The 15,936-nt window shown below is 37.7% G+C and overlaps 1 protein-coding gene across 2 annotated transcripts; it reads right to left on the bottom strand.

Annotated features, from left to right (window-relative positions):
- Positions 1 to 512: 512 nt before the first annotated feature.
- LOC141401653 (uncharacterized) lies at positions 513 to 15,454 on the bottom strand. 2 transcript variants are annotated; one of them, XM_073981989.1, is made up of 4 exons: positions 15,161 to 15,454; positions 1,304 to 1,782; positions 869 to 1,235; positions 513 to 801 (listed from the first exon to the last, which is right to left on the bottom strand). In XM_073981989.1, exons 1-4 carry the CDS (start codon positions 15,348 to 15,350, stop codon positions 608 to 610), a joined length of 1,230 nt encoding a protein of 409 aa, XP_073838090.1. In that variant the 5' UTR covers positions 15,351 to 15,454; the 3' UTR covers positions 513 to 607. The 2 variants fall into 2 exon arrangements, with proteins under 2 accessions (XP_073838090.1, XP_073838091.1); XM_073981990.1 differs by having other exon boundaries at positions 15,376 to 15,429.
- Positions 15,455 to 15,936: the final 482 nt, after the last annotated feature.

Here is a 15,936-nt window from a genome sequence, read left to right as displayed (position 1 = left end):
CAGTGCCATCTGCCGATGTATAGTAGCAATTGAAATGTCTCATCTTATAATATTATACATCTTTGCAATTATGTATTGTGAAATACAGATGGAGTTGTATCTACATCTACAGCCAGTATCACTGACCGTCCATAGACGAAATAAATAAATAAAATATATGCAAAGACATACAATGGTAATATTATACATCTTTGATATATGTTCTTATTATGTATTATCAAATATAGATGGCGTTGTATCTATATACGTATTGGATTTAGTTTGGGTCTTTGCCCATGATATAATGTCTTAAAGATGACGCTGTGATAATTTGCGAAATAACAAAGTTTTCTGAAATACTGATTAAACCGTTTATTTGCAATTCATGAGAGACTTATCCAAGACTACAAAGACGTAAATGAACCGAACACACAATATCGGCCTATACTTTGTTGCTAACCTTACAATGTCACAACTATTGTTCAATCTTCACAAAATACTTTATGCATTTAGGTTCCCGGATAGGAATGTTGTTTGCTTAAAAATATATATTTTATTTAAAGGACATTAAAGGAGAAATAATACAAATACGCATAACAATACAAACATAATGATGCAACATGACTATTTAGAAATCTAAAGCACCACGATTCAACAGCCACGGCAATATAATATTAACGTGTTGGATATAACGTTTATTGGTGAACATCATCAATTTGAATTTATCACCATCATCACAGTCTCCCATGAGTTTATCTAATGTGGACAATTCCGTTGATTCCAACAAGGAAATAGCCAAAACACCAACCGTCGTACAATGACCTGAAATATTAACACAAAACAAGATTAGTTTTCATTAATACCGTCAGCATGTAGAGAATGTATTTACCCCAAATGCGATATTTGTGCAATAACATGTGAAGTTCTCTTAGGGTCGGCTTAGCCTTCGTGTATTTCAGCAATTCCAAATTTTCAACCAAATGTTCATGGTAATATTGAATCAAGTGATCAAATTGTTTAATTTTAATATCAGCTTGGAGGGAGGATAAAATGAAATAAATCAGATCCTGGGCTGGACTGCCATATTTGGGATTGCCAAGATCTACAAAACAGATATCCAATAATTGGCCATCATCAGCATATTGGAACATGACATTATTGCTCCACAAATCACAGTGATTCAAGACATTGAATTCACTATCATCCACCTTTGTGGCCTTCCACAGCTCATCAATGCAACAATCGAGAAGTTTTTCCTAAAAAACAAATGAGGGAAGTTTAACAAAATGTATTTTATACACAAAAGTTTCCATGACTAATTTACAATTTTCTCCTTATAATCCTCAGGATTTTCATATAAATGTAAACACCTTAACATGTACTTTGTCATGCCCTCAAAAAATATGGAAATTTGTTTACGCAATTTGTCATTATAGGTGCCAACAACAAACTCTTCACCATAACTGCCAATATTTTCTTTGTGCACGGCTGACACAGCATGCCATTCGGCCAATTTCTTTAGAACCATTTTTGCCTGTTTCATATCCAAACATTCCGAACGACTGACAATTTTAAAGTTATGCGGACTTAAATCCTCCAACAGCATGTAACTCTTGTTAATGGGCAGTTTATAGTATTTGGCGGCAAAACGAACTTCTTTGCCAACATTGCCATAAAGTTTTTCAAATGCTGTTATAATCTCCTGATAGACTACATGTTCATTTTTGAAACAATCGGTACCTTCAGTCAACTCCATATCATGTTCGGTTTTGAGGATGAAGAATTTTGTCACTGTGGAACCATCTGAAAAATATGAAAAGTTGTATAGTTAATACAACTGAATTGAGAGTGATACAGATGTTCAACGAGGCCACTTGTATATACATATGTATAAAAAAGTTACGTGATGAGTGACTCGCTAATCATGTAAGGCTAGGAGAAACGACTTAAGCTAAGATCTTGGAAATTAACATGAGCATTACTATGGTACAAAGATATAAGTTTTCTGAACTACGTCTAACGAAGTTATGACTATTACAAAAAAATTCTTAATATTTCTATGTTCCACGAACGTTTTATCTGTGTATTTATCACTAAATTGTTGTAGCATACAATTAGGCGTTGGTTTTTAAAAACTCTGTACAGTACAGAAACAGCTGAGAATTCTGTATTAATAATATGTATAATGAGCATATGTTTTGGTGAGGGGACACTTAAAAGACGTCGGTTAGTTTTTCATCACAATCGTACAGTAACCACTCCACAGTAATTCAGAGTTCGATGCAAATTTCCATTTTTTTGTTATCATCGGTTTCTAAAATACCGATGTGATTCGAGGGAGTTGTGGATTCCATAACCAATATTCTCTGACGTGCTATAAACGGTTTGGTTGAATTAAAAGTTAGGTACTGTTCGTAAAGCAGCTGGGAGATCCTATAATAAAGCCGGCAAGACGAAATTCAGTACTGATTGGGATGTCTAAGGTTAATTTCAATAAGCACATAACTGAAATCGAGAAAGCTAAATGGAATTCTTGGGTCAGTTTTAGTGATTCTACAGAAGGATTTAATGAAGCGCACAGTTTTCGCAAAATAATATCCAAGGATCCCAAATCCGTATGTAGAACTAAGCGCACTAACTATAGTCTAGAGACTATCGATCTTCTATTAGGGGCTCACTTTCCCGATTGCGCGTAATGTAATGGTGTCCTCTCTACAGTAAACCATAATCAACCCAGAAATGAAGAGGATGGACAGCTAATAGACAAATTAACTATTCCTCCAAGGCTTCAATGGTGATTACCTTTTTTCAGTTTACAAATCTCCTCGACAGGATGGTATAATACCAGCAATGCTTCAGAATGTAGCGGAGCCGATGATAATGATCTGTTTTACCGGTCTATAGAAAGAGGTAAATGTGGCCCACATCTCAAAAGCAGCTATGAGAGGCACACCGCAAGGTGTGGGTGGACTCTCTCAACTCTGCTCTGGTTCTAGTGATAATTGAAATTCTTGTGTGTTTCGACCAGCTAAAAATTAAGTTGGTATAGTAACACCGTACAAAACTGGCATTTTTCTCTGAAAGCAACATCTCCTTACCCATTCTGCTGCTAGTTGTTCGCGCACAGACGGACCAAAGATACGATCTAATGCAATTGGGACTCAGGCTGACATTTATGCGGGAAACTGAACGACTTATGTGCCTCACCACTAAATCTGACGGACTGTGGCCAGCTCTACTAATGTTGCCGCTGTACCAAACTAGAAAGCATAAATATTTCAAGCCAAATCTATTGCCCTTTGATAATTATCTAGGTCGGAAGTGAGAAATGTTAGCCTCATAATGTCACTGTATTCCTATACATACAGTGACATTATTAGGCTAAAAAATCTTCCCACTAAAATTCATCCTCTCCAATGTAACGCAAGGAAACGTGCTTCAATTCATTCTTTCTGGAAGAAAAGGTGCTTCAATAGTCCCTCCCTGAAAGAACGGGTGCTTAAATAGTCCCCCTCTGAAAGAAAAGGTGCTTCAATATTTCCTTTTTTAGAGAAAGAGTGCTTCAATATTTCCTTTCTGAGAGAAAGGGTGCTTCAATATTTCCTTACTGAGAGAAAGGGTGCATCAATATTTCCTTACTGAGAGAAAGGGTGCTTCAATATTTCCTTTCTGAGAGAAAGGGTGCTTCAATATTTCCTTTCTGGGAGAAAGGGTGCATCAATATTTCCTTACTGAGAGAAAGAGTGCTTCAGTATTTCCTTTCTGAGAGAAAGGGTGCTTCAATATTTCCTTTCTGAGAGAAAGTGTGCTTCAATATTTTCTTTCTGAGAGAAAGGGTGCTTCAATATTTCCTTTCTGAGAGAAAGGGTGCTTCAATATTTCCTTTCTGAGAGAAAGGGTGCTTCAATATTTTCTTTCTGAGAGAAAGGGTGCTTCAATATTTCCTTTCTGAGAGAAAGGGTGCTTCAATATTTCCTTTCTGATGAAAGGGTGCTTCAATATTTCCTTTCTGAGAGAAAGAGTGCTTCAATATTTCCTTTCTGAGAGAAAGGGTGCTTCAATATTTCCTTTCTGAGAGAAATGGTGCTTCAATATTTCCTTTCTGAGAGAAAGGGTGCTTCAATATTTCCTTTCTGAGAGAAAGGGTGCTTCTATATTTCCTTTCTGAGAGAAAGGGTGCTTCTATATTTCCTTTCTGAGAGAAAGGGTGCTTCTATATTTCCTTTCTGAGAGAAAGGGTGCTTCAATATTTCCTTTCTGAGAGAGAGGGTGCTTCAATATTTCCTTTCTGAGAGAAAGGGTGCTTCAATATTTCCTTTCTGAGAGAAAGGGTGCTTCAATATTTCCTTTCTGAGAGAAAGGGTGCTTCAATATTTCCTTTCTGAGAGAAAGGGTGCTTCAATATTTCCTTTCTGAGAGAAAGGGTGCTTCAATATTTCCTTTCTGAGAGAAAGGGTGCTTCAATATTTCCTTTCTGAGAGAAAGGGTGCTTCAATATTTCCTTTCTGAGAGAAAGGGTGCTTCAATATTTCCTTTCTGAGAGAAAGGGTGCTTCAATATTTCCTTTCTGAGAGAAAGGGTGCTTCAATATTTCCTTTCTGAGAGAAAGGGTGCTTCAATATTTCCTTTCTGAGAGAAAGGGTGCTTCAATATTTCCTTTCTGAGAGAAAGGGTGCTTCAATATTTCCTTTCTGAGAGAAAGGGTGCTTCAATATTTCCTTTCTGAGAGAAAGGGTGCTTCAATATTTCCTTTCTGAGAGAAAGGGTGCTTCAATATTTCCTTTCTGAGAGAAAGGGTGCTTCAATATTTCCTTTCTGAGAGAAAGGGTGCTTCAATATTTCCTTTCTGAGAGAAAGGGTGCTTCAATATTTCCTTTCTGAGAGAAAGGGTGCTTCAATATTTCCTTTCTGAGAGAAAGGGTGCTTCAATATTTCCTTTCTGAGAGAAAGGGTGCTTCAATATTTCCTTTCTGAGAGAAAGGGTGCTTCAATAATTCCTTTCTGAGAGAAAGGGTGCTTCAATATTTCCTTTCTGAGAGAAAGGGTGCTTCAATATTTCCTTTCTGAGAGAAAGGGTGCTTCAATATTTCCTTTCTGAGAGAAAGGGTGCTTCAATATTTCCTTTCTGAGAGAAAGGGTGCTTCAATATTTCCTTTCTGAGAGAAAGGGTGCTTCAATATTTCCTTTCTGAGAGAAAGGGTGCTTCAATATTTCCTTTCTGAGAGAAAGGGTGCTTCAATATTTCCTTTCTGAGAGAAAGGGTGCTTCAATATTTCCTTTCTGAGAGAAAGGGTGCTTCAATATTTCCTTTCTGAGAGAAAGGGTGCTTCAATATTTCCTTTCTGAGAGAAAGGGTGCTTCAATATTTCCTTTCTGAGAGAAAGGGTGTTTCAATATTTCCTTTCTGAGAGAAAGGGTGCTTCAATATTTCCTTTCTGAGAGAAAGGGTGCTTCAATATTTCCTTTCTGAGAGAAAGGGTGCTTCAATATTTCCTTTCTGAGAGAAAGGGTGCTTCAATATTTCCTTTCTGAGAGAAAGGGTGCTTCAATATTTCCTTTCTGAGAGAAAGGGTGCTTCAATATTTCTTTACTGAGAGAAAAGGTGCTTCAATATTTCCTTTCTGAGAGAAAGGGTGCTTCAATATTTCCTTTCTGAGAGAAAGGGTGCTTCAATATTTCCTTTCTGAGAGAAAAGGTGCTTCAATATTTCCTTTCTGAGAGAAAGGGTGCTTCAATATTTCCTTTCTGAGAGAAAGGGTGCTTCAATATTTCCTTTCTGAGAGAAAGGGTGCTTCAATATTTCCTTTCTGAGAGAAAGGGTGCTTCAATATTTCCTTTCTGAGAGAAAGGGTGCTTCAATATTTCCTTTCTGAGGGAAAGGGTGCTTCAATATTTCCTTTCTGAGAGAAAGGGTGCTTCAATATTTCCTTTCTGAGAGAAAGGGTGCTTCAATATTTCCTTTCTGAGAGAAAGGGTGCTTCAATATTTCCTTTCTGAGAGAAAGGGTGCTTCAATATTTCCTTTCTGAGAGAAAGGGTGCTTCAATATTTCCTTTCTGAGAGAAAGGGTGCTTCAATATTTCCTTTCTGAGAGAAAGGGTGCTTCAATATTTCCTTTCTGAGAGAAAGGGTGCTTCAATATTTCCTTTCTGAGAGAAAGGGTGCTTCAATATTTCTTTACTGAGAGAAAAGGTGCTTCAATATTTCTTTACTGAGAGAAAAGGTGCTTCAATATTTCCTTTCTGAGAGAAAGGGTGCTTCAATATTTCCTTTCTGAGAGAAAAGGTGCTTCAATATTTCCTTTCTGAGAGAAAGGGTGCTTCAATATTTCCTTTCTGAGAGAAAGGGTGCTTCAATATTTCCTTTCTGAGAGAAAGGGTGCTTCAATATTTCCTTTCTGAGAGAAAGGGTGCTTCAATATTTCCTTTCTGAGAGAAAGGGTGCTTCAATATTTCCTTTCTGAGAGAAAGGGTGCTTCAATATTTCCTTTCTGAGAGAAAGGGTGCTTCAATATTTCCTTTCTGAGAGAAAGGGTGCTTCAATATTTCCTTTCTGAGAGAAAGGGTGCTTCAATATTTCCTTTCTGAGAGAAAGGGTGCTTCAATATTTCCTTTCTGAGAGAAAGGGTGCTTCAATATTTCCTTTCTGAGAGAAAGGGTGCTTCAATATTTCCTTTCTGAGAGAAAGGGTGCTTCAATATTTCCTTTCTGAGAGAATGGGTGCTTCAATATTTCCTTTCTGAAAGAAAGCGTGCTTCACTATTTCCTTTCTGAGAGAAAGGGTGCTTCAATATTTCCTTTCTGAGAGAAAGGGTGCTTCAGTATTTCCTTTCTGAGAGAAAGGGTGCTTCAATATTTCCTTTCTGAGACAAAGGGTGCTTCAATATTTCCTTTCTGAGAGAAAGGGTGCTTCAATACTTCCTTTCTGAGAGAAAGGGTGCTTCACTATTTCCTTTCTGAGAGAAAGGGTGCTTCAATATTTCCTTTCTGAGAGAAAGGGTGCATCAATATTTCTTTACTGAGAGAAAGGGTGCTTCAATATTTCCTTTCTGAGAGAAAGGGTGCTTCAATATTTCCTTTCTGAGAGAAAGGGTGCTTCAATATTTCCTTTCTGAGAGAAAGGGTGCTTCAATATTTCCTTACTGAGAGAAAGGGTGCTTCAATATTTCCTTTCTGAGAGAAAGGGTGCATCAATATTTCCTTTCTGAGAGAAAGGGTGCATCAATATTTCCTTTCTGAGAGAAAGGGTGCTTCAATATTTCCATTCTGAGAGAAAGGGTGCTTCAATATTGCCTTTCTGAGAGAAAGGGTGCATCAATATTTCCTTTCTGAGAGAAAGGGTGCTTCAATATTTCCTTTCTGAGAGAAAGGGTGCATCAATATTTCCTTTCTGAGAGAAAGGGTGCTTCAATATTTCCTTTCTGAGAGAAAGGGTTCTTCAATATTTCCTTTGTGAGAGAAAGGGTGCTTCAATATTTCCTTTCTGAGAGAAAGGGTGCTTCAATATTTCCTTTCTGAGAGAAAGGGTGCTTCAATATTTCCTTTCTGAGAGAAAGGGTGCTTCAATATTTCCTTTCTGAGAGAAATGGTGCTTCAATATTTCCTTTCTGAGAGAAAGGGTGCTTCAATATTTCCTTTCTGAGAGAAAGGGTGCTTCAATATTTCCTTTCTGAGAGAAAGGGTGCTTCAATATTTCCTTTCTGAGAGAAAGGGTGCTTCAATATTTCCTTTCTGAGAGAAAGGGTGCTTCAATATTTCCTTTCTGAGAGAAAGGGTGCTTCAATATTTCCTTTCTGAGAGAAAGGGTGCTTCAATATTTCCTTTCTGAGAGAAAGGGTGCTTCAATATTTCCTTTCTGAGAGAAAGGGTGCTTCAATATTTCCTTTCTGAGAGAAAGGGTGCTTCAATATTTCCTTTCTGAGAGAAAGGGTGCTTCAATATTTCCTTTCTGAGAGAAAGGGTGCTTCAATATTTCCTTTCTGAGAGAAAGGGTGCTTCAATATTTCCTTTCTGAGAGAAAGGGTGCTTCAATATTTCCTTTCTGAGAGAAAGGGTGCTTCAATATTTCCTTTCTGAGAGAAAGGGTGCTTCAATATTTCCTTTCTGAGAGAAAGGGTGCTTCAATATTTCCTTTCTGAGAGAAAGGGTGCTTCAATATTTCCTTTCTGAGAGAAAGGGTGCTTCAATATTTCCTTTCTGAGAGAAAGGGTGCTTCAATATTTCCTTTCTGAGAGAAAGGGTGCTTCAATATTTCCTTTCTGAGAGAAAGGGTGCTTCAATATTTCCTTTCTGAGAGAAAGGGTGCTTCAATATTTCCTTTCTGAGAGAAAGGGTGCTTCAATATTTCCTTTCTGAGAGAAAGGGTGCTTCAATATTTCCTTTCTGAGAGAAAGGGTGCTTCAATATTTCCTTTCTGAGAGAAAGGGTGCTTCAATATTTCCTTTCTGAGAGAAAGGGTGCTTCAATATTTCCTTTCTGAGAGAAAGGGTGCTTCTTTACTCCCTTTCTGAAAGAAAGGGTGCTTCTTTACTCCCTTTCTGAAAGAAAGGGTGCTTCTTTACTCCCTTTCTGAAAGAAAGGGTGCTTCTTTACCCCCTTTCTGAAAGAAAGGGTGCTTCTTTACTCCCTTTCTGAAAGAAAGGGTGCTTCTTTACTCCCTTTCTGAAAGAAAGGGTGCTTCTTTACTCCCTTTCTGAAAGAAAGGGTGCTTCTTTACTCCCTTTCTGAATGAAAGGGTGCTTCTTTACTCCGTTTCTGAAAGAAAGTGTGCTTCTTTACTCCCTTTCTGAAAGAAAGGGTGCTTCTTTACTCCCTTTCTGAAAGAAAGGGTGCTTCTTTACTCCCTTTTTTGAAAGAAAGGGTGCTTCTTTACTCCCTTTCTGAAAGAAAGGGTGCTTCTTTACTCCCTTTCTGAAAGAAAGGGTGCTTCTTTACTCCCTTTCTGAAAGAAAGGGTGCTTCTTTACTCCCTTTCTGAAAGAAAGGGTGCTTCTTTACTCCCTTTCTGAAAGAAAGGGTGCTTCTTTACTCCCTTTCTGAAAGAAAGGGTGCTTCTTTACTCCCTTTCTGAAAGAAAGGGTGCTTCTTTACTCCCTTTCTGAAAGAAAGGGTGCTTCTTTACTCCCTTTCTGAAAGAAAGGGTGCTTCTTTACTCCCTTTCTGAAAGAAAGGGTGCTTCAATATTTCCTTTCTGAGAGAAAGGGTGCTTCAATATTTCCTTTCTGAGAGAAAGGGTGCTTCAATATTTCCTTTCTGAGAGAAAGGGTGCTTCAATATTTCCTTTCTGAGAGAAAGGGTGCTTCAATATTTCCTTTCTGAGAGAAAGGGTGCTTCAATATTTCCTTTCTGAGAGAAAGGGTGCTTCAATATTTCCTTTCTGAGAGAAAGGGTGCTTCAATATTTCCTTTCTGAGAGAAAGGGTGCTTCAATATTTCCTTTCTGAGAGAAAGGGTGCTTCAATATTTCCTTTCTGAGAGAAAGGGTGCTTCAATATTTCCTTTCTGAGAGAAAGGGTGCTTCAATATTTCCTTTCTGAGAGAAAGGGTGCTTCAATATTTCCTTTCTGAGAGAAAGGGTGCTTCAATATTTCCTTTCTGAGAGAAAGGGTGCTTCAATATTTCTTTTCTGAGAGAAAAGGTGCTTCAATATTTCCTTTCTGAGAGAAAGGGTGCTTCAATATTTCCTTTCTGAGAGAAAGGGTGCTTCAATATTTCCTTTCTGAGAGAAAAGGTGCTTCAATATTTCCTTTCTGAGAGAAAGGGTGCTTCAATATTTCCTTTCTGAGAGAAAGGGTGCTTCAATATTTCCTTTCTGAGAGAAAGGGTGCTTCAATATTTCCTTTCTGAGAGAAAGGGTGCTTCAATATTTCCTTTCTGAGGGAAAGGGTGCTTCAATATTTCCTTTCTGAGAGAAAGGGTGCTTCAATATTTCCTTTCTGAGAGAAAGGGTGCTTCAATATTTCCTTTCTGAGAGAAAGGGTGCTTCAATATTTCCTTTCTGAGAGAAAGGGTGCTTCAATATTTCCTTTCTGAGAGAAAGGGTGCTTCAATATTTCCTTTCTGAGAGAAAGGGTGCTTCAATATTTCCTTTCTGAGAGAATGGGTGCTTCAATATTTCCTTTCTGAAAGAAAGCGTGCTTCACTATTTCCTTTCTGAGAGAAAGGGTGCTTCAATATTTCCTTTCTGAGAGAAAGGGTGCTTCAGTATTTCCTTTCTGAGAGAAAGGGTGCTTCAATATTTCCTTTCTGAGAGAAAGGGTGCTTCAATATTTCCTTTCTGAGAGAAAGGGTGCTTCAATATTTCCTTTCTGAGAGAAAGGGTGCTTCAATATTTCCTTTCTGAGCGAAAGGGTGCTTCAATATTTCCTTTCTGAGAGAAAGGGTGCTTCAATATTTCCTTTCTGAGAGAAAGGGTGCTTCAATATTTCCTTTCTGAGAGAAAGCGTGCTTCACTATTTCCTTTCTGAGAGAAAGGGTGCTTCAATATTTTCTTTCTGAGAGAAAGGGTGCTTCAATATTTCCTTTCTGAGACAAAGGGTGCTTCAATATTTCCTTTCTGAGAGAAAGGGTGCTTCAATACTTCCTTTCTGAGAGAAAGGGTGCTTCACTATTTCCTTTCTGAGAGAAAGGGTGCTTCAATATTTCCTTTCTGAGAGAAAGGGTGCATCAATATTTCTTTACTGAGAGAAAGGGTGCTTCAATATTTCCTTTCTGAGAGAAAGGGTGCTTCAATATTTCCTTTCTGAGAGAAAGGGTGCTTCAATATTTCCTTTCTGAGAGAAAGGGTGCTTCAATATTTCCTTACTGAGAGAAAGGGTGCTTCAATATTTCCTTTCTGAGAGAAAGGGTGCATCAATATTTCCTTTCTGAGAGAAAGGGTGCATCAATATTTCCTTTCTGAGAGAAAGGGTGCTTCAATATTTCCATTCTGAGAGAAAGGGTGCTTCAATATTGCCTTTCTGAGAGAAAGGGTGCATCAATATTTCCTTTCTGAGAGAAAGGGTGCTTCAATATTTCCTTTCTGAGAGAAAGGGTGCATCAATATTTCCTTTCTGAGAGAAAGGGTGCTTCAATATTTCCTTTCTGAGAGAAAGGGTTCTTCAATATTCCCTTTGTGAGAGAAAGGGTGCTTCAATATTTCCTTTCTGAGAGAAAGGGTGCTTCAATATTTCCTTTCTGAGAGAAAGGGTGCTTCAATATTTCCTTTCTGAGAGAAAGGGTGCTTCAATATTTCCTTTCTGAGAGAAAGGGTGCTTCAATATTTCCTTTCTGAGAGAAAGGGTGCTTCAATATTTCCTTTCTGAGAGAAAGGGTGCTTCAATATTTCCTTTCTGAGAGAAAGGGTGCTTCAATATTTCCTTTCTGAGAGAAAGGGTGCTTCAATATTTCCTTTCTGAGAGAAAGGGTGCTTCAATATTTCCTTTCTGAGAGAAAGGGTGCTTCAATATTTCCTTTCTGAGAGAAAGGGTGCTTCAATATTTCCTTTCTGAGAGAAAGGGTGCTTCAATATTTCCTTTCTGAGAGAAAGGGTGCTTCAATATTTCCTTTCTGAGAGAAAGGGTGCTTCAATATTTCCTTTCTGAGAGAAAGGGTGCTTCAATATTTCCTTTCTGAGAGAAAGGGTGCTTCAATATTTCCTTTCTGAGAGAAAGGGTGCTTCAATATTTCCTTTCTGAGAGAAAGGGTGCTTCAATATTTCCTTTCTGAGAGAAAGGGTGCTTCAATATTTCCTTTCTGAGAGAAAGGGTGCTTCAATATTTCCTTTCTGAGAGAAAGGGTGCTTCAATATTTCCTTTCTGAGAGAAAGGGTGCTTCAATATTTCCTTTCTGAGAGAAAGGGTGCTTCAATATTTCCTTTCTGAGAGAAAGGGTGCTTCAATATTTCCTTTCTGAGAGAAAGGGTGCTTCAATATTTCCTTTCTGAGAGAAAGGGTGCTTCAATATTTCCTTTCTGAGAGAAAGGGTGCTTCAATATTTCCTTTCTGAGAGAAAGGGTGCTTCAATATTTCCTTTCTGAGAGAAAGGGTGCTTCAATATTTCCTTTCTGAGAGAAAGGGTGCTTCAATATTTCCTTTCTGAGAGAAAGGGTGCTTCAATATTTCCTTTCTGAGAGAAAGGGTGCTTCAATATTTCCTTTCTGAGAGAAAGGGTGCTTCAATATTTCCTTTCTGAGAGAAAGGGTGCTTCAATATTTCCTTTCTGAGAGAAAGGGTGCTTCAATATTTCCTTTCTGAGAGAAAGGGTGCTTCAATATTTCCTTTCTGAGAGAAAGGGTGCTTCAATATTTCCTTTCTGAGAGAAAGGGTGCTTCAATATTTCCTTTCTGAGAGAAAGGGTGCTTCAATATTTCCTTTCTGAGAGAAAGGGTGCTTCAATATTTCCTTTCTGAGAGAAAGGGTGCTTCAATATTTCCTTTCTGAGAGAAAGGGTGCTTCAATATTTCCTTTCTGAGAGAAAGGGTGCTTCAATATTTCCTTTCTGAGAGAAAGGGTGCTTCAATATTTCCTTTCTGAGAGAAAGGGTGCTTCAATATTTCCTTTCTGAGAGAAAGGGTGCTTCAATATTTCCTTTCTGAGAGAAAGGGTGCTTCAATATTTCCTTTCTGAGAGAAAGGGTGCTTCAATATTTCCTTTCTGAGAGAAAGGGTGCTTCAATATTTCCTTTCTGAGAGAAAGGGTGCTTCAATATTTCCTTTCTGAGAGAAAGGGTGCTTCAATATTTCCTTTCTGAGAGAAAGGGTGCTTCAATATTTCCTTTCTGAGAGAAAGGGTGCTTCAATATTTCCTTTCTGAGAGAAAGGGTGCTTCAATATTTCCTTTCTGAGAGAAAGGGTGCTTCAATATTTCCCTTTCTGAGAGAAAGGGTGCTTCAATATTTCCTTTCTGAGAGAAAGGGTGCTTCAATATTTCCTTTCTGAGAGAAAGGGTGCTTCAATATTTCCTTTCTGAGAGAAAGGGTGCTTCAATATTTCCTTTCTGAGAGAAAGGGTGCTTCTTTACTCCCTTTCTGAAAGAAAGGGTGCTTCTTTACTCCCTTTCTGAAAGAAAGGGTGCTTCTTTACTCCCTTTCTGAAAGAAAGGGTGCTTCTTTACTCCCTTTCTGAAAGAAAGGGTGCTTCTTTACTCCCTTTCTGAAAGAAAGGGTGCTTCTTTACTCCCTTTCTGAAAGAAAGGGTGCTTCTTTACTCCCTTTCTGAAAGAAAGGGTGCTTCTTTACTCCCTTTCTGAAAGAAAGGGTGCTTCTTTACTCCCTTTCTGAAAGAAAGGGTGCTTCTTTACTCCCTTTCTGAATGAAAGGGTGCTTCTTTACTCCCTTTCTGAAAGAAAGGGTGCTTCTTTACTCCCTTTCTGAAAGAAAGGGTGCTTCTTTACTCCCTTTCTGAAAGAAAGGGTGCTTCTTTACTCCCTTTCTGAAAGAAAGGGTGCTTCTTTACTCCCTTTTTTGAAAGAAAGGGTGCTTCTTTACTCCCTTTCTGAAAGAAAGGGTGCTTCTTTACTCCCTTTCTGAAAGAAAGGGTGCTTCTTTACTCCCTTTCTGAAAGAAAGGGTGCTTCTTTACTCCCTTTCTGAAAGAAAGGGTGCTTCTTTACTCCCTTTCTGAAAGAAAGGGTGCTTCTTTACTCCCTTTCTGAAAGAAAGGGTGCTTCTTTACTCCCTTTCTGAAAGAGGGCGCATTTATACACCCTTTTTTGCTTCATTCGAACCTTTCTAAAAGAAAGGGTGCTTCTATAAAGCCCTTTTGACTGAAATGGTGCTTCTATCAACCCTTTCTGAAAGGAAGGATGTTTTGGCGTATTAACTTTCTTGGTCTATAATATAAATACAGTTCATTTGATGGGTTCGAAGAGAAATGATAAACATAACAGGGGTAGTGATATAGGGTATCTCATAACCGGTCCCGAAAGGCTATAATATCCTCTGCTTACTTGTCTTTTTTACACTCTCCACCATAGGATGGAGGGTATATTAAGTTTGTATTTCCGTTTGTAACGCATTGAAACAATTATTTGCAACCCTATAAAGTATATAAATATATTCGTGATCAAAAACAAAATTCTGAATCGATCTAGTCGTGTTCGTCTGCTGTTCTGTTCTAGCGTCCGCAATAATTGTGCTGGAACTGCAATATTTTTTTCATCCGATTGTCTTTTTTCCATAGGCAGGACAAGTTCGATGTATCGGCCCACGTTTTGGTATAGCTCCAATATAAAGAAATCTCCACATTTTTCATATTTTAAAGACTTTTGCTAAATCTTTGACCGAACTACCTGTAATTTGACATTTGAGGTTCCAAGTGGTCGCAAAACTTATTCATCAAAAATAGTGAACATATGTCCATGTTGGTGGTATAACACACCCCCATAGCCCCCATAGAACGGTTCCTCCCGATTTTCCTAGTTCTAAAGTTTGTGACTTCAATATCCCACCGAAAAACTGAAATTTGTTATTTAGTCTTCCATGGGGCTATAAAATATTCCAGAGAGAATTATCAGTATAGGTCCGGGGGTTCCTGTATCTCCCATAGAAGCGTACCTCTAGATTTTCGGTATTTTGAAGGTTTTACGAAATATCGGAAATTTGTATGTAGTCTTCTTTGAGTCTAAAAATTTTCCGCCAGAAATTTGAAGGTATAGATCGATGTTTTGATATAGCCCCCCATGGAACTGTACCTCCCGAATTTCAGTATTTTGAAGATTAGCCACATTGTTTTACCGAACTTGCTGAAATTTGGTATTTAGTCTTCTTCATAAACGAAAGGAAACTAATTATTCCATTTTACTTTAAAACAACTCGTGGTGGAGGGTATAACAAGTTCGGCCTGGCCGAACTTAACGCCATTCTTACTTGTTTTTCAAAAAACCAAGTTTTGTCGATATTGTTGGCCCTGTTCTGCTAGTTTATTATAGGACCATAACTTTGAAGTAATCGGTGTACATTTATGAAAATGCCTTGATTTCGATAGTGCTATTGTAATTATTTTGATTCATTTAGCTTTGAGTGGGTGAAGGGTATCACATCGACGACCTCTTCCCGACTATTGTCTTTGCTTACATGTATTTCCATGTTTTTAAAGTTAACCACAGTATAATAATTTATGCCCCAGACGATTTTGTATACGTCTAAAGTCTATATAATTTAAAGATTATAATTTTTTAGTTTTCGTCTTCTACTGCTGCGTCACCTCACCTTGCAATTCCACATTAATTTCTATACGTGTAATAACCGTTGAATAATTTTCGCCGGCCGGTAGAGCAGAGTAAGCTTGGAAATCGTTTATTTGTTTATAATTCGGAACACTTTCCTTCAATACATTTTCAAATAGTTGTGGTTCTAACCATTTGGGAACTTTACTGCTGTCTTTTGTTGTTGTTGGCATTATTATTTAATTTTTTTTCACTCACAAAAAATAATAAATAATTTTATCCGCACCAAGTTAATAGAGAACGCTCACGTTAGGTTTGACTGACACAAATTTAATTTGAAATTTAGAAAAAACAAAACAAAACAACTTATATTTTTATTTAATCAAGAGAGTTAGATAAAGTGAAACAGAGAGCGACCGCGAGAGCACAAGATAACGAAGTAAACAAACCGTTGGATTGTTTGTCTGTTTTTCGTAAATACACAGGTAGGTGACTGTCGCTTGAAGTTAATCTGTTGAAAATTATTGGTAAACCCTTATTTACACTGCCTCCTAAAACTTGTGCTTTCAGGAAAGTATATCATTTATATTTGACAGATATGCAATGACATTGACAACATAAATGAAGCGTTTTACTAAACCTGATTCTGATTTGTATGCGCCTTAATGTGAGATGTTTGCTGTACGTTTATATTTGACATAAAATATGTATATGGAAACAAAAGAAAACAACCATATAGAGGCAATTGTCATGATAACAAACCCTAGTTTAAACGTACTTTTAGATTAAGTAGTGCAGATATCGCTATGTGAAGACTAT

The sequence above is a fragment of the Musca autumnalis genome, unplaced genomic scaffold (assembly GCF_047663935.1).
Source record: "Musca autumnalis isolate F117 unplaced genomic scaffold, ASM4766393v1 scaffold_4, whole genome shotgun sequence".
Classification (NCBI taxonomy): Eukaryota; Metazoa; Arthropoda; class Insecta; order Diptera; family Muscidae; genus Musca; species Musca autumnalis.
Note: the sequence above shows the minus strand (reverse complement) of the source record. Positions and strands in the feature narration are given on the sequence as shown.

Excerpts from the sequence above, each read along its gene's own strand:
- LOC141401653 (XM_073981989.1), bottom strand. The coding sequence starts at position 15,350 with ATGCCAACAACAACAAAAGACAGCAGTAAAGTTCCCAAATGGTTAGAA. Across the intron at positions 1,236-1,303 it reads AGGATTATAAGGAGAAAATT|GAAAAACTTCTCGATTGTTG; the intron begins GTAAATTAGTCA and ends TTTGTTTTTTAG. Across the intron at positions 802-868 it reads GCACAAATATCGCATTTGGG|GTCATTGTACGACGGTTGGT; the intron begins GTAAATACATTC and ends TTAATATTTCAG.